Below are 23,610 nucleotides of genomic sequence, written 5' to 3'. Positions count from 1 at the left end.
CCGGGTAACCAGGACTTCCCAGGAGGTCACCCATCCCAGAACTCCTCTGGCTCAAGCGCGCTTAACTGTGGAGTTTTTCCCACAATCAAGCCCACTTAGCTTGCTACCCCATTTGCAAAACCTTAGCAAGTATTGTGCCTCATGAACCATTCAGGTAGAGATCCCTTGACTCTTTTTGAATCCCCCATACTTAAATTCAAAAAGAGTCAAGGGATCTCTACCTGAATGGTTCATGAGGCACAATACTTGCTAAGGTTTTGCAAATGGGGTAGCAAGCTAAGTGGGCTTGATTGTGGGAAAAACTCCACAGTTAAGCGCGCTTGAGCCAGAGGAGTTCTGGGATGGGTGACCTCCTGGGAAGTCCTGGTTACCCGGTGCAAGCCCCGGAAGTGATGATTGATGCTATGTGATTCGTTCTCCACATTTCACTAGTTTCAATCCCACTTCTTCACCCCTGTGAGCATCACCCGATGCAATGAGTGCTAAGTGAACTATTCAAAAATCATGAGAAATTAGTCACTTTACGACTACCTCTCATGGAAATGGTCATACTTTGAATGACTTACTTAACGCAGTTGAATCCCAAAAATGATATCTAATAAGCAAGTTGCTGGATCTGCAGCGGGAGAGGCCTTAGCCTCGCAGTTTGAGCTGGATTTTTCGCTGATCGCATGCTTGGTATCAAGTGTGATGGGATCGGTATGGTTTTTGGACAGTGGTGCGTCTTTTCACATGACAGGAGATCGAGATTTGTTTTCTGATCTGGATGAGAAAGATCTTGGAGTGCACATCGAGATGGGCGATGATGGTAGATACAGTGCGACCGGTATCGATACCATTTCCTTTGAGAGGGAGTCTGGTAAACCCTTCATATTGAAGGAAGTGATGCATGTTCCAGGATTGAAGAAGAATCTTATCTCTGTGGCGATGTTAGAAGACAAGGGATATGATGTTGTCTTCAGCGAGGGAAAGGCTTTCCTGCGCAGTAAGACAACTGGAGAAACCCGGAAGATAGGGGTTCGAGTCAAGAACCTTTATCAATTGCATGTAGATGGCTGCGCAGCAATGGCATGCAAGGTAGAAGGATTGGTGAGCCAGGATGATGGCGAGCTGTGGCACCAAAGATTGGGCCACCTTCACCATGGAGCCTTGAAGATACTGCAGCAGATTTCTACTGGGCTTCCTAAAGGCACTCTTGCGCAGTCAGATTAGTGCAAGGGGTGTACTTTGGGAAAATTTGTGAAAGCCACCTTTCACGAGAAGGATAGTCGCGCCACGACGATCCTTGAGAGAATTCACACAGACGTGTGTGGACCTTTCTCAGTAGCTTCGACAGCAAAGCACAAGTACTATGTGATCTTTGTTGATGATTTCTCTCAAAAGTGTTGGATCTTCTTCATGCAGAAGAAGAGTGAGACATACTCAAAGTTCTGTGAGTTCAAAGCACTAATCGAGAAGGAATCGGGGAAGAAGGTGAAGGCTCTTAGGAGAGACAATGGTGGTGAATTCATCTCTAGCGAGTTCAAAGACTTCTGCAGCGCAAAAGGGATTCGAAGAGAGCTCATAGCTCCCCATAACCCATAGCAGAACGGGTTGTTGAGCGGAAGAACAGAACGATCGTGGGTGTTGCACGGGCGGAGGCATGCAATACTGCAGTATATGTGCAGAACCGTTGTCCTCACAAGATACTTGGCATGAGTACACCCGAGGAGGCTTATTCTGGTAAGAGGCCTGATATTTCCCATTTGAGGATTTTTGGTTCTCCTATTTACATGCATGTGACGAAGGATGCCAGGAAGAAGCTGGAGCCGACCACAGAGGTTGGGATATTTGTGGGGTACACTGATACGCCCCACAACTATCGTGTGTATTTTCCAGATAGTCGCAAGACTGTTGTGCGACGGGATATCAAATTTCAGGAGGAGAAAGCCATGAAGTGTTCGCTTGAGAGGGAGCCACACTTGCATGCAGATGAGGAGCTATTAGTTCCTAAGGATGAGCTTCAGGATGTGGATCAGCCACAAGATGAAGTTCATGGAGTGGAAGAGACCACTCATGCAGCGCCAACCATCAGAGGGCGAAAGCGCACTACAGAAGCTGAGCGACTGGCTCAAGATGCAGAGAAGGTTGTAGGACCACCTACAACACAGCGCAGACAGAGACAGTCACCTGATCAGTACAATGGATACATGGCTCTTGTGAGCAAATGTGTCGTGACTGAGCCATCCTCTTTCGAGGAAGCTGTGGAGGATCCCGCATGGGTAGATGCCATGGTGGAAGAGTATGATTCGATTGTCAGAAACAGTGCATGGGAGATTGTCCCAAGACCGGAGGGGAAATCAGTGGTGGGTTCGAGATGGATCTACAAAGTGAAGCAGGCAGCTGACGGGAGTGTGGAGAAGTACAAGGCAAGATTTGTTGCCCGAGGCTTCTCACAGATAGAGGGGATCAATTATGAGGAGACCTTTGCACCTGTCGCAACGTATTCTTCCATACGGACGATTCTTGCTCTCTCAACGCAGATGGGGTGGCACATCCATCAGATGGATGTGAAGACTGCGTTCCTCAATGGAGTCATTAAGGAGGAGTTGTACATAGAGCAGCCCGAAGGTTTCCAGATCTTCAGCAGCGAGTCGCATGTGTGCAGGCTCAAGAGAGCGTTGTATGAGTTGAAACAAGCACCTCGTGCTTGGTACACACGGATAGACAGTTATTTCACCAGACTTGGATTCTCCAACAGTGAGGCGGATCCTAACTTATACCAGATTGTGGTGGAGGGTAAGTTGCTGATCATTGTACTTTATGTAGATGATTTGATTTTGACAGGAGATAAGTTGTTGATACTTTCATGCAAGGAGGATCTTGCTAGAGAGTTTGAGATGAAGGACTTGGGCCTCCTTCATTATTTCCTGGGATTGGAAATTTGGCAGCGCAGTGATGGACTATTTGTTTCTCAGGGTAAGTATGCCCAGGAGATACTGGAGAAGTTCAACATGCATGGCTGCAAGCCTATTGATACTCCTCTTCCTGGAGGTTGGAGGAAGGAGGATGCTACTTCAGCGGAGGTAGTGGATGCCACTGTTTATCGATAGTTGGTGGGGTCGCTTATGTATCTGGTCAATACACGACCCGATATTTGCCATGTTGTTAACCAGCTTTCACAAGCTATGGTTAAGCCAACCAAGCTCTTCTGGAAGGCAGGCAAGCATGTATTGCGTTATCTCAGAGGCACATCGGGCTATGGATTGTGGTACAGACAGGAGGATGAGGTGAAGATATGTGGCTTCACGGATTCAGATTGGGCAGGGAGCCCAACGGACAGAAAGAGCACATCTGGAGGGATCTTCAGTATCGGGTCGACAGCAGTTTCTTGGTACAGCAGGAAGCAGAGATCCATGGCACTCAATTCAGCAGAGGCCGAGTATATGGCAGCAAGTTTGGCTGCATGTGAGGCTATATGGATGAGGAAGATCCTGGTCGGGTTGTTCGGGTCACACTTGGAGCCTACTGTGATTTATTGTGATAACCAGAGTTGCATTAAACTCTCAGCTAATCCAGTATTTCATGACAGATCCAAGCACATCGACATCAAGTACCATCATATCAGAGATTGTGTGCAGCAGAGAATCATGTTACTTTCATACATTCCCACGGAGGATCAGGATGCTGATATCTTGACGAAGGCGCTCACCAGGAGCAAATTCGAATACCACAAAGGCAGGATAAGGGTTGCAGATAATCCATATCTTGTTGAGAGGGAGTGTTGAAAATGCAACAAGATGATGGAGCTTAGTGAAAAGAAGTCGCCTTCACTAAGTGGGCCCGCAGGCTATTTTTGGCGCAAAATCTATTTTTAGAATATGTCTATTTTTAGACATATGGATCATGGTCTATGAGTTGCACGATGCTATGTATGGATGATTGGTCATGTTGGTAAATATAGATGGACCTCTATTTTTAGACATATGGGCGGAGTCTATTTTTAGACTGCCAGTCAAAAAAATAGAACAGTCGAATATTATTAGCTCTTAATAATATTTGGACTATAAACATTATCTTATCCTCTTGCAGCACTTTAGTTCGAGCTACGGATGTGGCACATGCAACTGCCAGAAGGAAATACGCTTTTCCTATGGGTTAGTTGAGCTATTGCATGATGGACTTCAGTTAGAACTCAAGTGATTGAGTTTGGTGGAGTTGATTGAGTAGTTGATGGAGTTGTGTTCAATTTGACTTAGTTGAACTAGTTGTATTTAGTCTAACTACCAAATACACTAGTGATGAGTGATGTGAATTAATTATTAATTAATTCACTAATTAGTAACTCATAAATCAACTAAAGAATACATCAATTAACTCAATGCATGGACAATTCAGTGGAGACAAGTGTTAGAGGTGGGTGAAAGGGTGAGACTACTATCAATTGTGACTATAGCTGTGCATGAGATTTGCACAATCATTGATTGAGATTGCCAATGAGGATTGCGCAGTACAAGCCAAGGGAATTCGAACTTGGATCTGATCTACTCTCAACTTAGATTGCGCAGTAGAGGCAGGCAAACAGTGGAGGACATTTGAACCCGTGACTTGTTCAGATCTGAGCTAGTTTGTGTGTAGCATGTGGAGATAGTACTGAGTACTTGTGAGGAGTATTGTACTATGTATTGTTACATGTTCTCTATCATTATAATATACAGATGGTTGGGGGTTTTCAGCTGTATGCTTTCCCCATTACATACTGTGTTGATATGTGTGATTGATGTTTCAATGTGCACATGTGATTATTTTTTTAATTCCGCAAATTGATGATCAATGGTAGAGGAGATTATGTATTATGCATACATTCCGCAAATAGTGTATAATCAGGATAATCACTATGAATAAGTGTTATATTATTCAAAATTTCTACACCGGCATCATCATTATCGGCATCACCGACATCAGCATCATCGACACCACTGGCATCACCGGCATCATCGGCATCCGCACTAAACTAAGGCAGACAATATCTTGCAAACCAATTGTCGGATCGGCTTGATTCCTTCACCAAAAAATGCAGCCTTCTGAGGAGAGTCAGATCCACCTACAACACAGTTCATAGAGGGAGAAAGATGGTCAACGCTAGTCAAACTTCCAATCTATAGTTGCAGCCTTAAATTTGCGTCCTCCCTTCCACACATGTGAGAGGAGAGTCTCTTTCTGCGCAGTAGGAGAAGAGCCTCTTTTCTGCGCAGGAGAGAGAGAGAGAGATGTGATGAGATGAGTGCAAATGAGGAAAAGACCTCTTGTATTTATACACAACTATTGATGATTGAATAGATGCGACTATTGGGCTTCTAAGCCTACATGAGTTGCTGGTCGGCTTGATAATTATTCCATAATCAAAATAAATTCATATCTCCATAAATACTTATCAGAATCGGATGATCCTTAGATCAATCCTACACCTCTCGACGAGAGGAATCTAATAAAAATATTATCAACCATGAATAAAATGACCCACATGGAGTTTGGCCCTAGTTGCCAATTTTTACACTCCCTCTCAACTAGGGAGAACTCAATCTACAATTCGTCTGTCGGTCGCTACTATTCATCCATCAAATGCACTGCCCTATATAGCTTGACCCCTGCTTTGCTCTGCTCTATCCTGCCTGCTCTGCTCTGTTATATTCTGTTCTGCCCTGTTCTGATCTGCTCTGCTTTGTCTGAATTATGAAGAAGAAGAAATGATCAAGGATGTATTATACTGACTCAAAGTCAATCTCAGACTATGTACCACTGCTCCCAGACCAGTCCTCAACCAACCCGAAATCAGTGTCATAGTGGGTACAACTCCTACCACTAGTCCCAGACCAGTATCGCCCTCCACTAACTCAAAGTCAATCTCAAAGTGTGTACCATTGGTCCCAGACCAGTCTCAACCGACCCGAAGTCAACGTCATAGTAGGTACCACTCCTACCACTGGTCCCAAACCAGTCCTCCACTGACCTGAAGTCAGTCTCAGAGTGTGTACCTGGTTCCAGACCAGTCTCAACCGAGCCGAAGTCAGCGTCATAGTAGGTACCACTCCTACCACTGGTCCCAGACCAGTCCTCCACTGACCCGAAGTCAATCTCAGAGCATGTACCGCTAGTCCCAGACTAGTCTCAACCGACCCAAAGACAACGTCATAGTGGGTACAACTCCTACCACTGGTCCCAGACCAATCCTGCACTGACCCGAAGTCAGTCTCAGAGTATGTACCACTGGTCCCAGACCAGTGTCAACCGACCCGAAGTCAGCGTCATAGTGGGTACAACTCCTACCACTGGTCCCAGACCAGTATCATTCATCCCAGATCAATGAAGGTCATCCTAGCATAGGGAGTATGGTGAATACAGCGATGCGTCCATTGGTACTACTATGGTCCCTATCCTCATTTCCCTACTCATTGATCAGATGAGAGGTACTTCCCATGAGTCCCAGACTGCATGGATAGGACGCCTCGACAGGAGAACTAATCAATCCTGTCCATAGGAGAGCGAATCATCATGTCCCACAAGAGAGCGAATCATCTTGTCCCACAAGAGAGCGAATCATCTTGTCCATAAGAGAACGAATCATCATATCCCACAAGAGAGCGAATCATCTTGTCCACAGGAAAGCGAGTCATCCTGTCCACAGGAGAGCGAATCATCCTGTCCACAATCGCCATGGAGAACACATCATCCAGGCCTCACAGGAGAACTAATCATCCTGGTACACAACCGTCATGGAGAACACATCATCCAGGCCTCACAGGAGAACTAATCATCCTGCTACATAATTGTCATGGAGAACACATCATCCAGACCTCACAGGAGAACTAATCATCCTGCTACATAATCGCCACGAGGTATCACAGGAAAAGTTTGATTCTTTTTTTTTTTGTACACGTACACCACCAGGGGATGATGAGTCGCCCTGTGGTCATATGTCGCTCCAAGAAGTACCCCGCATCCCCCCTGGAGCTCCCAAAGCTCAATACATCATACAGGACCCTCATCAGAGGGTCTTTGAATGACACCAAGTCGTTTTCAGAAAGTCAGGAATTTGACTTTTCCTAGGGGCTTTGTCAAGATGTCAGCGACCTATTCATCTGTACCGATATGTTGGAGCCTTATTGCTCCTCACTGCACCATATCTCGAATATAGTGGTACCTAATATCGATATGCTTGGAGCGATCATGAAATATGGGATTCTCTGATAAACGAATCCTACTCTGGTTATCACACAGGATCACAGTGGTATCCAATGTAAATCCAAACAGCTCACTGAAGAGCTTTCGTAACCAGACTGCCTTACAGGTGGCCATGCTAGCAGCAATATACTCTACCTCAGCGGTGCTAAAAGTCACCAACTCCTGCTTCCTGCTCATCCAAGATATCTAAACAGATCCCAAAGAGAAATAGCACCCGAAAGTGCTCTTTCGGTCCACCACATTGCCTGCCCAATGAACATCAGTATACCCAAGTAGTCTCACATCTCCGGCAGTGTATCTTAACCCATAAGCAATTGTGCCACGAAGATATCTCAACAGATTCTTGGTACCAATCCAATGTAAGTGGTGAGGTCCAACTATATGTTGACTCAACGAGTTGACTGCGAAGCATATATCTGGATGAGAGTTCACTAAGAACATTAATGCCCCGACGAGTTGACGATACTCGGTGGCATTTCGTAAAACAGGTCCAGCAGCACTGTCACTTAACTTCTTAAAGTCAAGCTACATCGGGGTAGTTACAGGCTTGCAATCCACCATACCAAATCTTTTCAATATCTTCACCACATATTTTCAGATAGGAAAATTTCACTTGGCTTCTGCCAGACTTCAAGTCCTAGGAAATAGTGCATCAGCCCTAGGTACTTCATTTCAAATTCAGAAGCCAACTCCCTCTTACATTTGTGAATGAGAGGGTATGCACCTGTTAGAAAGAGGTCGTCAACATACAGCACCAGTATGAAAGGTTTATCATCTTCAACCTTAAAGTAAAGGTTGGGATCGACTTCACTCCTAGTGAATCTCGGCTTCATCAAGTAGCTATCGATCCTCTCATATCATGCTCGGGGTGCTTGCTTCAGTCCATAGAGGGCCTTCTTCAACTTGCACACATGAGATTTTCGATCATAAATCTCAAATCCTTCGGGTTGCTCCACGTAGACCTCTTATTTGATCGAACCATGCAAGAATGTGGTCTTAACATCCATCTGATGTAGTTTCCATCCTAGTGAAGCCGCAAGGGCTATGATCAAGCGGATGGTGGTATATCTGGCAACAGGTGCAAATATCTCGTCATACTCTTTTTCTTTCGGTTCCCTGGTGTCAGCTTCTTGAGAGCTCCTCACTGTAGGAAGATTGTTCATCTTGTTGAGAGCCATATCTTCGTCAAAGGTGACATCATGACTAATCACGACTTCCCTTTGATCGGCTACATAGATTCTATATCCCTTAATATTTTCACCATAGCCCACGAAGATTCCTTTCTTTCCAAATGCACCCAATTTATTCCTTTTCTCTTTTGGCACATAAAAATATACAGGGCTTCCAAAAATTCTAAAATGCGATGTGTCAAGTTTCTTACTGGTGAACATTTCTTCAGGAGTCTTGGAACCCAATGCTTGATGAGGGCATCGGTTTTGTACATATCGGCGGTGTTTGCAGCTTCGGCCCATAGAAACTTCGGAAGTCTTTGATCATGGAGCATGGCACGAACAACTTCCACAATCATACGGTTCTTCCTCTCTACCACACCATTCTGTTCAGAAGTATATGGTGTAGTAGTCTCCCTCTTAATGCCAGCCTCAAATATGTCTAAGTGAACCAACCATAATATATTGGAGGTCTTGCTTTGGCTTCAGGGGAATGGTCCCCTTTTGAGTTTTCCTTCGGCACATCCTGGACATACACCTTCTTTCTCTGCTCGAAATTCAGGCATCCCTGTCACCCTTTGCCTTACATCGGGTAGAGCTTTATAATGAAGGTGGGCAAACCTCTGATGCCAAAGTTCGGACTGAAGAGATGTGTCACAAGACATGACACCTAGCAGACTTCCACAGACCTAATATAATGAATCAACTCGAAACCCAAGAGTAAAGGCATTTTTAACATTGTTTTTCCATACACGTACCTTGCCATTGCTGAAGGTCACCTTGTAGCCTTTGTCTTCCATTGCCGAGATGGACACCAACTTCCTTTTGAGGTCAGGTACATATAATACATCCTAGAATTTCTAGCCTTCTTGAATGGAGGCCACCAAGTGCTTGTCGATAGAGTCCCGGATGATCTTCTTTGTTTTGACTTCACCGGTTTTCCATTTGTTCCTGGACAGCAACGGATGCATTTGATGGAGGCTCAACAATATTGCCTCTCACATGGTCCAACACTCCTTGATCTTCTAAGGTTAGATCGAGAGATATCTTCCATCCGTGATAGTCAGACTTCTCACGGAGCTTGTCTTCGACAGGGAAGAGTGTTGAGGACTCCATAGTTCTAACTTCTATTAGGATAGCCTTGCCAATCTTCTCTTCGGTGATTGCTCTTGCTCTTGCTCGAGCTTTTTCTTCACCTTAGCTCTGAAACCATGTTAAGTTATGGTATGTTCTATGCTTAGAGCAGTTTACTTCTTTTTATTATTATTCCACAGATTAGCAATCACATGTACAGTAAGTAAAGTGCATATAGAACATTAAACGATCAACAGAAAACAAGCCAAGACACGAGACACTAGATGTGGCGGCGAGACATCAGCATTATTGGCATCACCGGCATCAACATCATCGACATCACCAACATCACCGACATCAGCGTCATCGACATCACCGGCATCAGCACTAAACTAGGGCAGACAATATCTTGCAAACCGACCATCGGATCAGCTTGATTCCTTCACCAAAAAATGCAGCCTTCTGAGGAGAGTCAGATCCACCTACAATACAATTCATAGAGGGAGAAAGATGGTCAACGCTGGTGAAACTTCCGATTTGCAGTTGTAGCATTAAATCTGCGTCCTTCCTTCCACACATGTGAGAGAAGAGTCTCTTTTTGCGCAGTAGGAGAAGAGCCTCTTTTCTGCGCAGGAGAGAGAGAGAGATGTGATGAGATGAATGAATGCAAATGAGGAAAAGACCTCATGTATTTATACACAACTGTTGATGATTAAATAGATGCGACTATTGGGCTTCTGAGCCTACATGAGTTGCTGGTCGGCTTGATAATTATTCCATAATCAAAATAAATTCATATCTCCATAAATACTTATCGGAATCGGATGATCCTTAGATCAATCCTACACCTCTCGACGAGAGGAATCTAATAAAAATATTATCAGCCATGAATAAGATGACCCACATGGAGTTTGGCCCTAGTTGCCAATTTTAACAACTAGAAACTGAGAAATGCTAGCACACACACATAAAAAATTAACACAGTTATTTTTTGACAAATGTCCCCGAAAAAACCCAATGTGGGAAAACCGGTGCAACAGATGAGGGTTTTATTATTATTCTTTAGCAACAAATCTGAGTACAATAATTTGGATGTCAAACTGGCAATCCAATCTGAGAGAATCACTGGAAAAATTATTGTGAGGATTTTCCTCACCCCACAGTTGATTTATGTCCCTTGAACTGCCTCCCCAGCCATGCGCAACCCCTTCTCCGTCAACTTCTGCACAAAGCTTGCACAAATGTTGCTGCAACTACCTACGGCAAACTATGAAACACTTACTTATGTCTCTATCTGGCTACGAAACCGACTCACTGGCTTATCTGACCAATATCTTGGCCTCTGGCTACTGAATCACTCGCTCCTCCAACTAGATTGAATTGTCTGTTGTTGTGCCTGTGCAAACCCTCTGGGAATTTTGCACTCCCTCTCATTGTCTCTTCTGGAATTGAAATACTTCCTCTGAAAATGTTGCTGACCTCCTCTGCCACCTGTTACTCACCCTCTGGCTCAATCTTCTCTGCTAAATCTATGCTACTAGGAAAATCGAATTGCCTGGGCAACTGAGTATCTGCACTGGTGTGTTCTCCATCTAGCCATTGAACTCCTCTTATAATCTCCAGATGAGACTCCAACGACCAAGATTAAAACATAATCGATGGTTGACATCATATCTGGATCGATCCATGTGAATTTCTAGATGATTCTCACCTTTCTCAATTAATACTGATTAATTAACTCCTTTTCCTAAGCTTAGACTTAGGTAATAATTAAAAATAGGCTAATAATCTAATTGAGACACTTTGATTTTTGGGTTATGGAGAGGTCATGTGTTTTAGCCTCTCCACAAAGTTTCGAGACTAGAACACCTCTGATCCTACAAAAACTAACACTCCCTCTTAGGGAGGAAGGTGTTCTTTCTAGTGCTGCACATTTTGCCACATCACTCTGTCTTTGTACAACCCTCTGTCACACTGCTAATGTCTGGCTACTATGACTACCTGCCACTGCGCAACTCTGATGCTGCATTTGTGTTCCTGCTAACACTGTTGTACTACTGCCAACTTTGCATCTGCATTGTAACTCTCTCTCATCTATTGCTACTACAACTACAACTAATGCAACTGAGAAGCATCCAAAATGTTTTGTCCCTGCTACTGAAACGGGTTCTTCACCATACCCATCTGTTCTCTAAAATAAACAAACTTAGCTCTCCCTAGATCTTTCATAAGTATATCTACAACCTACTCATCTGTCAGAACATACTGTAGTTGGACCGCTCCATGTTGCACACAATCTCGGATGAAATGACATCAAGTATCTATACGTTTCGATCTGTCATGAAACACTGGATTCTCAAAGAGATTGATGCAACTTTGATTATCACAATAGACACTGGTCGCCTCCATCCTCTGCCTGAACAAGCTTACCAACAACTTCCAAAGCCATATATCTTCACACGTACTTGTGCTTGCTGCCATGTACTCTACTTCTGTAGAGCTCAATGCTACTGACTTATGCTTGTTGCTACACCAAGAAACCATCCCTAATCCAACGCTGAAGCATGACCCAAAGTTACTTTTCTTGTCTATTGAGCTGCCTGCCCATCTACATCTGTGAATCCACATAGTCTGATGTCATCCCCTCGGTTATATCTCAACCCATACTTAATTGTGCCACACACATACCTCAAAATGTGTCTCGTTGTTGTCCAATGTACCCTCTTTGGTTCGTGTTACCACTCAAACTAGGAGGGGTCCTAGGAGGGGATCCTATAGAGCAACTACTAGGTCAAGGGCAACAATGGAGCAATAGCTCACTATCACCTCAGCTAAGGCTCCCTACTCTTTACGGACTTTCATCGATGGAAGGAGTCCTGGTATGAGAGGAATCACAAGGATGGATGGACGAATGATAAGATATAGAGTGATTCCTAAGGCCTATTCACAAGAGAGGCTTAGTTATATAACTTGCTTAAGAAGCAAGGTGATGGGCTCTCCAGGAAGGGCTAAGGGGATACTTGAGCCTAGGTTTGGGGAATATGCCTTGACAAGGGGCTTCCTAGACTTAAGGATCCTTATAGAGGAATGGATTCTATGTAATCTTTGTGGAATTTGAGTTATGAAGTTGCGGGACCACAAAGAACCCAAGTGGACCCAAACTAGGTCAAGGGTGTGGAGTTGACCAATAATGGAGGGGCTTGACCTGGTTAGGGAGGAGAATAGGATCAAAGGCTAATTTTCTTTTGAAATCCAAATGCAATGATCCTAATGAGGACACTAACCCAAAGTGACCTAGGGAGGAGAACGGTCCCTGAGCTAGGGCTTGCAATATCTCGGGATCCCACCATCAAATTGACCTCAAATTTGGAGGGCTCCTTGAGAAGACTCCAGTATAGTTGTGGACCAATTTTCAAGGGTTTTGGATGGCTAGAAAAGATTTCGCTTGATGCCCTAGGTGACCCTCTAGGGTTAGGCCTAAAATTTGGAAAAGTAAAGAAAAAGGGCGAATTTGACCACCAAAGTGATAAGAGGATTAGTGCCTTATTACTTGGGCTTAATGGAGTCAAGATGCACATAGATTGAGAATTTTCATAAGCTAAGGAGCCCTAATTAACCTGTGCTAGCCTATTCAAGGGCAACAACTAGGTAATTAGAGATTTACACTTTAAAATTGCCAAAGAGATAAAGTTTTGAGGCTTAAAACCTATTAGGTGCCTCTAGGAACATTCACCCACTCTCTTCAAGTACAACACATGCATTAAATCACTTATTCAAGGTTCCCAAAAGAATTCCACATTTACTTTAACCCGTACAAGAATAATGATAGCCATAACATGCAGTAGACCAGTAAAATAACAAGAATATCATCAAAATTCGACTTACATGAGAGAGAGAGTATATCCATTCATCAAATTTGCATTAGAAAGAAGTTCCAAATACCATAGCGAAAATCCAGACATCATAGTGCATCAAGAATACTCCAAAAAGTTTACCCAGAAAAAAGTGTGAAAATCCCTCAAGAGATACTAATCCAATCCAAGTGATGATGAATGCAATGAATCATCCTCTCATCTATTTATGGCATATGCAATTCAATAGGGGATTCAAATAGCCTAATTTGTCTTATTGAGCCCCAAATAATAAAATAATGCTCAATAATGACATGACCTAGTGACAAGCCCACCAAGATAGCTCAATAATACACGATAAGGCCTCTCAAGAGGGAAAAATAATGAACATGATAAGTCGTTGGGCCATTGAGAAGGCCTAATGAAGTCCAAAGTGTGCCATTGTGAGAGAATGGACTCCAAACATCGTGGACAAGGGTTTGGCCCCTTGTTTTTCCAAGCAAGTCACTGTGATTCCCCCAAGTGGTTGTGGGGCATTATGACATCTTCATGGGCCTCCAAGTGGATCAAAAATGCATATAAACCATCTCTAAGGGCTAGGATGATGACATAATCCCTACCTATGTCTCCTGTAGTGAGACACATCCTCATCTAGACCCTGGAACCTTTGGCAAGTTTGTGTTGCAAGTGTGGAGCTAGTTAGGCATGGCGATCCAAGTGCATCATCCTCATCCAAAAGGTGGAACATGAGCAATCTCTAAAGGGTGCAAGGGATCCAGGAAGTGATCTCTGCTATGGTGGAGGCCCATAGTTCTCAACACTTACCCTACAAGTGCCAATGTGGCCCTCTAGAGAGCTAGGACCCCGTATAGGGAGACCAAACCACAAATGGAGACCTACCTGCAATCCTACATAAGATCCAATGCATTCCATTTCCCTCCAATAGAACAAATCATCAAAATAATTAAGCAAACAAGTTTATAAATCATGGATCCAAGTGGGAACTTCATGGTGGCATGCCCTTCCATAGTGGGCTTTAGCATGTACAAGTGTCTCCAAGCTTAATAAGAGGGTTAACCAAGGACTCTATTAGGTGGTTTCAACCTTTAAAGGGGGTAACATGTCCATGGTAGTCCATCAAATGGTGGTGGCATGTGATATAATGATGAGATGGAGTGGGGTTCAAAGGCAAAACTCCAAGCCACATGTTATAGTACAAGGGTAGCAAAAATATGGGAAGCCCACACTTGGGTATATGAGTGTAAGAGAGAGAAATTCTGGTACATAAGTTCCTGAAACTTTGTTTTTCCACCTTTCTTCATATGCCTTTTTCCTTTTATTGTTTTTCCTTCATAACTGCTCAGGGCCCCAGGGAATGGGAGCATGATGTGTGGTATATAGCAGTAGGTACCCCCTTTTAAGGTGGGGCATTTCATTGCCCACCAGGGATTGGGACAATCATGGGTTCCTTATTGTGGAGGGGGCTCATTTAGGGCCCATAGGAACCAGGGTGATGGCCATAGATAAGGAGTAGAGATTATGTTTGGCTTTTGCCCACATGCTAAATTTGTATGTTCTAGCGATCTTTTGCATTTTATGGTACATTTCCTATTGTGAGTGGCCAAATTATGCTTTTTCTTTTCTTTTTAGCTGCATCAACCTTCGTGGCATCATTCCAGGCCTAACCCATGGTGAAGAAAGTGTAACTAGGTTAGGTCTTCATAAATGTACTTTTGATATTTGTATTTATTCAAGAAAAGAAATATTATTTATCAATGAGTTTCTTGCTCATTGGAGTTTTATGGATGTATAATGCATGTTTTTAATTTTATGTTGCTGCACTGTTTATTTGTTTAAAATATCACTCATATTCCTACTTAGGAACATTACAGATGCTACCCAAAATCAATAGTTTCGAGCTATGGCCCAACACTAGGTCTAATCCACTATAGACCACCACAACTCAACTTTACATGAGTCCTCATCCTCCTGGGTCATATACCTTATGTGCACATGACTCCACTGTGATATGTGCAACTCCATAACCCAATGAAGATACTATCTCATGATCAACCTGCCATTCACACAGAGCTATCTCATCCATGCCAAAGCACCTTCTCTACCGAACATTTTGCTCCATGTCTAGGCAACACGCTGCTCCCTGCAACAATTTCACAACTCCCTCGTAAGCTAACACCTGTGCACGCTCTGATTCAGCTATCCCCTGAAAGTAGCTTTGATTCCATGTTGAAATTTCCATGCCCTCTAGGACTGGTATGTGCCCTAGCTAGGAACACAACACTAGATAATCCCAACAGAAAAGCACTTTGCATGGTGGAAATATAACAACAATGAAATCAATAAAAGTACACAAGAATTATTGGCCCAAATCTCATTTCTCATTAGTCCATCAATAAGAAAACATTAGGGCTCCCGTACAAGAGATCATGGCCCTTCAGAAACCCTGATACAACTAGTATACATAGTATAAAATAAAATACACAATTTGTCCTTTGACTGATCTAGGGTTTGAGATCTATTCCATCATATCTTCAAACTGCCCAATAAAACAAAGACAAACTAATCAACTTGTTGTTTGTTGTCCCTTTGCAGATAGCCCTTTGAGTCCTGTTGTCTTTGTTGTGCCTGGTTCTCCTTTGCCTCCAAAGATCGTACAGTGATCAGCTCCCTTTAGATCATTGTCAATCTTGTTGCCCTCTTGGCAGACTTCAGGATTAGCTCCTCAGATTTGGGCTTATCTCTTCATCCCACTAACTCAGCAATCTTCCCTTCAACAGATCCGCTACTCACACATCATCCTGAGGCACTTAGGCTTTTTTATCACAAGGTTAAGGCTTCTCGACCTCCTCTGTCTGCAGCTTAGCCTCAGAACAGTTGCGGTTACTTCAGATCACCTTGGCCGACCTCCATAATGTCTCAACCCTCTAGATCTACCTAATCTGGCCCTCTGCAGCCCTAACCAACCTATCTGTGCCCTCGGTTGGGTCCTCTTGCCCTCAGCTATTTTATAAAACTCAGAACAGAGCCTCCAATGGTCTATTACAGACCTCAGCCAACCTTCCTAAGCACAGATCTGCCCTTGGCCTTTCTGTCTAAGGCTTAAGACTTCTGCTGCTACTACAACAGCCATTAACCTTTGATCCAACCCTCTTCCAACCACGATTAAATCTGTCCTACCTCTGTTCTACCCTTGATTTGCTACAAACAGATTTGTTCAGCACTTTTCCCTACTCCTTGGGCTAAAACACCTACGGCTAGCCCTTTATATCTATGCGGCTACCTTAGAAACCACAGGAAAGATCTGCAGTTGAGCTTACTAAGACAGAAATGGGCCTTAGCCTAACAAAACAGGGCCTTGACCCCCTTCTCCAACCCACAGGATGCCCTTGCTAAGGTTTCGCACCTCCAAACCAGTCACAGATTTGCTCCAACCAGACTCGGCTCAATCTTGCTAAGCAGATCCTCAGCTTGGCATTTTGGACGGACTTATTTACTTGCTCTTGTGGCTTCTCTTGGGCAGGTCTCTACCTCCATGAACAAAACTCAGCCCTTTCACTCCACACTGTTATCCTTCACAATGTGTGTCTAGGCCTCTCCTTTGGCCTCTTATTTATACTTTTGTGTGAGCGATCATGGGGGTTTTCCTTGTCCATCAAGAAACCCCTATTTTAGCACTCAACAACAAATTATATTAAACAATTAATTAACATGGGTCTCAAGCCCACAATTTTGAGTCAGAATGCCAACCATTTGGGTAGCTTACCTAACCAACTTCCTTTTGGTGGGTTTTCACCACTCAGAAATACCTTCTGAGTTAGCCAAATTCCAATATGTTGTTGTCTTGTTTGATTTTTCTGGGTTATTTTCTGAAATATATTTTTCTGTTATTTGCTAAGTTAAAGTGCCAGAGAATTTTCTGGTTGTAGTTTTCATATTTTATTTACTGCGAAAAAAAAAACATTTACTGGATAAACTAATTTTTGGTGGTAAAATAACTATGTGAGACATTAAATTTGAAACTGCCACTGGGAAAATTAACAGAATGTCAGATGGGAGAAAGAAATGTGACCAAAGCAAGAAGTGGAGGATCCTCACATCATGTTACATGCTGATCATATAGGGCTGCTGGCTGGCTGGCTGTCCAAGGAAGAGAAAAATTTCTTGTATGAGTTACCCACTTTTTGGTGGGTAATGATGCCCATTGCCTATAGTGCTGCACTTAGTTTAAGAACTTGAATATCTTTAAGTGTAAGTTTGAGAGGTAACATATCATCAACCATGTTTTGTTATTTTCTAGAAAGCCTCTCAAGCACTATAAATATTAGGTTGTATATCTTTCAACCTCTTCAAGCACTGCTGCATGTCGAAAATAATTGTTAAGAATATAGCTGCGCAATTTAGGAAACTAACATCCAAGGTGGCTTTAAAATACTGCTTTCCTGATTCCATCTATAAAACACATAAATATTACTTTCAGTGTTCCATTTATAGTACATACTGAAAGTTGTTATGTAACACCTCCCTTCTGAGAAAACTCGAATACATGGAAAATATCTGACTAATCTTACTAAAAGCAAACCATTGTCCTTTATATTTTATTCTGCACAGCAACATTCCTTGGAGCATTGCAGCCATGCCATAGGATGTGAATGTTGAGCCAGTCAAAAGGCCATTAATGGCTAACTTTATTAAACTAGAAAGGTTTCAAAAATATCAGTGAAGCATTTTTATACTTGAGCAAATACAGTGGCAACTATTTTAAAGTATTTTACATCTACTCGGCACTTCCAAGTATTGTAAGTTTACGTTGCATTCCAAAAACAAAAATGAAAAGCGTATTAATATCAAAGCATCCATTTTGGAGAGAACGGTGATAATAGCTGATAAATCATGTTAATGTATATTCATTAGGATATTAATTACCTCCACCGTCAACACCAAGTGCAGCAGGACACAGCCCAGCAGATACTGCTGCAGCAGATCCACTAGATGAACCTCCAGAAATCCTCTCAATGTTGTACGGGTTTCTAGTTGGTCTGCAACATTTGAATAATTGCTGTTACGTTTTTCATCTTTTGCCAACTACTCGTGTTTTTTCTTTCACATTACGCCAAGAACATAGTAATGTTCTTCGGAACTAGAGAAATTCAAATACCGATCCTTTAGAAAATAACGCATCTACTTACAAACTGAATCATAATAAACAAAAATATAAGATAGAGGTACACTATACATGCCCATTACTCTCTATAAAAAACAGAGTTCAAATAAAGCACCCGTAATGAGGATTGATCCCGCTGGTCCCCATTCCAAGCTCATGCATGTTTGTTTTTCCAACAAGTATTGATCCACATGCTCGTAAATGCTTGACACAAGTGGCATCGTCTGTAGCTTTCCGTACTTTATGTAACCATGTTGTGCCCCCTAAAATGAGAGACTTAACTTTCAGATAATCATCCTAAAGACATAAAGGAGTTATAACGAAAGCAGATATTTTGGAATAAGCAACTTCAATGATCAGAATGACAAAATGGAAATACCTGTAGTAGGGTAGGGTAAACAATCAATCTCATCCTTAACAGCGATTGGAACGCCATCAAGAATCGAAAGTGATTTACCTGGCATATTTAGTTACAATTGGCCAAATCAGACTTCTGAAGAGCTTCAAACCTGTTTTACATATCAAGCCTTACATACGAAGCAGATTTCAGTAAGTGTTATGTTTTCTAAGTTAACCAGTAGATAAATCCTCTCTTCTATATTTATTTTCTTTTAATCTGGTAGGTAAAATGACCAGTTTTTCAAGAGTGTCTATTTTTCCACTAAGTTAACTCTTCCTAAACTCTCAGGACCTCTCTTTCTATGTACCATTACTAGTGGTTTGGAAACTGGAGCTTCTTTATTAAAGATGGTAAGAGTGATTTCTCATGAAAGTAGAAATGTAACCAACATTGAGCAAAATTTTCCTAATTATGATGAAAAAATTGTTAGATATTATTCATGCAGCTAAAACATGGGAACCTTGAAGAACAACAATTTTGAGATGGTTACAGATCAAAAAACTCTCTCCCTGCCCCTGAGGTAGAAACAGAATCCAAACAGTATGGATGGGCTAGGGTATGTGATGAATTTGGACCGAAGGCTACAGATAAAAAAGGAAGATAAAAATGTCGTTAGAGATGCTTTATCAGAATTGCTTCAGGTATGTTGCACGTCAACAATATACAACCACAACAATCCTTTTGGTGCAGGGCCAGGGCCTTCTTCTGCTAGGGGCAGGCCTAGCAAACAGACCATCATATTTTCCCGTAAAATGGGGAGAGGGCACTGATCTCAAATAGCTAGTTGCTAGTTTTGTTTGTTTTTAACTTTTTCCATTGTACATATAACTCATGATGATGAGATCAATGTTGTGAACATTGGCATCGGGATAAAATTGGCGAGTGTCCGAAAAACCAAAAAATCAGGAAAATCGGGAAAATATCGGTAAAAAATTGGCAAACATCGGCAAAATTAAGATACCATAAAAATATCTTTAAAAATCAGCAAACATCGGCTAGGCCAAAAAATTGTGATTTCGAGATAATATCGGGATGTTATCGAGATGTTTGCAACACTGGATGAGATACATTTATATATGTGATGTTATTTTGTATTGGTTTTCCACATTTGAGTCCTTTATTGGACAATTATCAGGGATCAACAGGATTTAGTATCGCCTTTGATGTATCATTTTATTTGACATCCACTACATCATATATATCAGTGCTTTCTTTATATTTATGTGTCAATGTGCTTATTTCATGTTGTTGTTGCTTTAAATGTTTAAAAATCTGAAAAAAATGAATATATTTTGCATTTTTTAATGTTTGTCGCAGTTTGCCGATTTTTTCGCCGATGTTGTTGAAAAGATGTTTTCAGGACCTTCGCCGATTTTTTGTCGATGCCGACTTTTTCAACATTGGTCCTAACTAGTCATCCTAAAGATATTGTTCTTGATTTTCAACCTTCACCTAATGCATATCAACTTTTTGACCAAAGACATGCCAGCCACGTTAGGGATCTACTACATCATACCTTGTTGCTAAACAAGGCTAGTATCCACATCAAGCTCATTGGATATCTCGCAGCCAAATGCAATAGCATTTTCCTTCTCCTCTGAAAGCATTGGAGGCCAGTGCTTCTTAGGCTTAGAGGAATGATAGGGAATAAGATTCATATTTTATATTTTGAGCATTCTATGCTACTGTATTTTTCATTTATATTGTAAAGGTAAACTAGTATGGTGTGAGAGCTACATAGCATTGTAGTTTCCTAGTATCAAGGGATAGTTGAGATCTTCATGGGCTAATAATCTAATTTCCTAGTATTTGTGGCTAGGTGAGATATTAAGGGAATGGTTGAAATCTTTTCTCAAGCTATTTCTTGTTTTAGTTCATAGATCCTATTTTGTTGGATCTAAAGAGTCTCTCTCCTCGGTTTGTTGAGGTCGTTTCATTTTGTAAAAGCTATATAAGTTGCTTCTTGGTTCAATAAAAATTAGTTAAACATTAGTATTTTCGCACTCCTTTCATGTGTAGAGTTCTAGTTGAGTGGGTTTATAGTATATACACATCAATAATGACTATGTTTGGTCAAAATTTGGTGTAGTTAATTTTGGTAAGGCATTCACCGCGATTAACTGCAATTGAATCTCATTCTTTTAGGCTCCATTGAACTAGTCATTATGGTGTCCAATTTAATATAGCACCCTAGGAATTCATCATCATCATTGTGCCACCCTAGGAATTCATCATCAATGTCTTGTGGACGGTGGCAGAGGTATAGCACAAGGGCTACAAAATTTCCCTTGCTCAACTTGGACACAGAACCAGGAGCCACGCAGTCCCCTGGAGAGTTGGTGCCGGAAATTAGAGGCCACACACATTATTGGGCATTCCTTGGCCAATTTGCAGGTGGAGAGAAAGGAATTATAGGAGAAGAGGGATCCTTTCCTTAGCAGTTCGTATTTCTCTTGCATGACCTACGTAGTATTATCACAGGTCTGCGCAGTTTTTGGGTGGAGCTATTATGGGTTGATTTGGTTGAAGGGATTTGGAGTTGGAGTGTTTTGTGGAGGCTAGAAGGTGCTTAGGGAAGATTTTCCACTAATTTGGAGGACTGCAGAGACAGAATTTATTACAGGCCGAAATTTCCTAACAGTGGAGGGGTGCTAGGAATTTGAGGATAATTTTGGAGCGTCAAAACTAGGGCAAACCCTTTCTCGGTTTTTCTAGGTTTGTGGAGAGGACTCTGGGAGTAATTTGGCAGAATTTTCCAGGGAGTTTTGGAAGCACAAACAGGGGTTCCACTTAGCTAGGCAATGTTGTACATTTCAGGAGGGGTCGATTTCCTTGTTTCCGGGCAACACTCTATCACCGGGGATTGTCTCACTTGCTTTGGCAAGCCTAGGTGCACTTGTTCTTGCATTGTACTCTTCCAAAGAATTAATAAAATGGTTGGTTTTGGAGCATTTCTGGCATAATCATTTGGGGATGTTTAATGGTTATTTGAAATTTCTATTTTCTCTTGTATTTTGCTTGAATTTGCTTAATATCACTGTAAAATATCCTATTGGGAACATTACAGTGGTATCAGAGCATGTTCCTGGCCAGCTGTGAGCTTGAGAGCAAGTGATGACAGAGTTGTTTACGAGAGCATGTATCGACATAGAGGCAGAGGAAGAGGTAGAGGCAAGGGCCAAGGTAGAGAGGGAGAATCAAACCCATTTTCCGATACGAAGGTGGAAAATTTTAGGGGCCACATGGACAATCAAGGGGACAACGAGCAACCCAAACAAGGGGGCCAAAACCAGATTTTAGAGGAGTTGTTGAGGACCAACCAGCAGATGTTGAGGCAAGGGCAACTCATGATGGACATGATGCAGCAGGTGATAGGCTTGTGGGTGAATGGGAGACCAGAGGGAGAGCACCAAGGTGATGGGGGTTCTAGATCCGAAGGAGGCAATTGTACCTATAAGCCCCCACACACCCCTCTGCGTGGAAAGGCAAGTCGTCCCACCATGCCTCATTTCGTGGATGAGCCAGAGCCCGAGAGAGAGCCAAACCCAGTTGCGAACTTAGTCCACTCAATTGCATCGGGCATTGATGAGTATGAGGGGTTGGATGCTAGGATTAAGAGGGTGATGTCCTTTGGGTAATACATACACCTCAAGAAGAGACATACCACTGGAGCCAGGACACATTATAGAGGGGGGAAATCTAGCCAGGAGGTACAGAAGATAGCAAGGAAAGTTACACTCCCCAACTTTGATGGGTCGGCTAAGAGTTCAGCCAAGGCATGGGTTCAGAAGTTAGACACATACTTTCACCTGAATCCCATGCGTGAGACAAATGCTATCCGGTTTGCTACTCTACACTTGAAGGGTGATGCCTAGGAGTGGTGGTACCATGGGTTGATTATGTTGGGGCATATCCACATCACTTCTTACACAAAGTTCACTCGGAGGCTAATTAAGAGATTTTAGAGGAAGGACCCAGAGCTATGCTTCAAGGAGCTAGCCTATCTAAGGAAGACTAGCAGCACAGAGGCCTATATTTCAGAGTTTCAGAGGTTGGCCATGATGGTGACTAACATTTTGGAGGCACGGTTGATCATGCTGTTTGTGGAGGGATTGTTGAGCCATTGCGTGGTTGGGTGAGGGCCTACAAGCCCACATCATTGATGGACTCTATCTCTAGGACCCGGGATATGATTGACGGAGTGTCCAAGTCCCAGGCCTTAGTCCCCACTAGACCTACTTCTCCGCAGGAGAACCAGGATGCTAGACCACCTCAGAGGGATGGAGGACGTGGTCAGTTAGACGAGGAGACTAGGAGGGACCTCAAGAGGAGGAAGTTATGCTTCACATGCCAAGAGCCTTGGGCACCGGGGCACAAATGCAGCAAGTGCAAGGCCCACTATATTGAGGTGTATTCAGACAGTGAGTCGGATGAGGAGAGTGAGCTAGGCACAGATCAGGGAGATGAAGGGGCACCATCATCAGGGGGAGCACCACCACCACCACCACATATAGGAGGGTCATTTGCTCCATCAGGGGAGTCCTTGCTTCACTTCGAGGAGTCCCAAAGTACTTGACACTCCGGATCACAGGGATTGTACAAGGGCAACGAGTGTCAATTCTAGTAGATAGCGAGGCCACCCACAATTTTATCGATGTCTGGATGGTGGAGCGACGGGCATTCACACAGAGATATTTGAGGGGTTCTCGGTGT

The 23,610-nt window shown here is 42.7% G+C and overlaps 1 protein-coding gene across 1 annotated transcript in view; it reads right to left on the bottom strand.

Annotated features, from left to right (window-relative positions):
• Window positions 1-23,610, bottom strand: part of LOC149221889 (fatty acid amide hydrolase-like) — a 290,500-nt gene that overhangs the window by 183,755 nt on the left and 83,135 nt on the right. Inside the window, exons 6-8 of the mRNA XM_089385269.1 lie at window positions 18,877-18,954; window positions 18,613-18,760; window positions 18,260-18,372 (exon numbers count right to left, since the gene is read on the bottom strand). Of these exons, the coding sequence (XP_089241395.1) occupies window positions 18,260-18,372; window positions 18,613-18,760; window positions 18,877-18,954 (339 nt within the window). The remainder of the gene's footprint in view (window positions 1-18,259; window positions 18,373-18,612; window positions 18,761-18,876; window positions 18,955-23,610) is intronic.

The sequence above is a fragment of the Pinus tabuliformis genome, chromosome Q (assembly GCF_031772625.1).
Source record: "Pinus tabuliformis cultivar Carrire ecotype Pingquan chromosome Q, CPIR1, whole genome shotgun sequence".
Taxonomy (NCBI): domain Eukaryota; kingdom Viridiplantae; phylum Streptophyta; class Pinopsida; order Pinales; family Pinaceae; genus Pinus; species Pinus tabuliformis.
The sequence above is the reverse complement of the archived record's forward strand: the minus strand, read 5'-3'. Positions and strand labels throughout refer to the sequence as shown.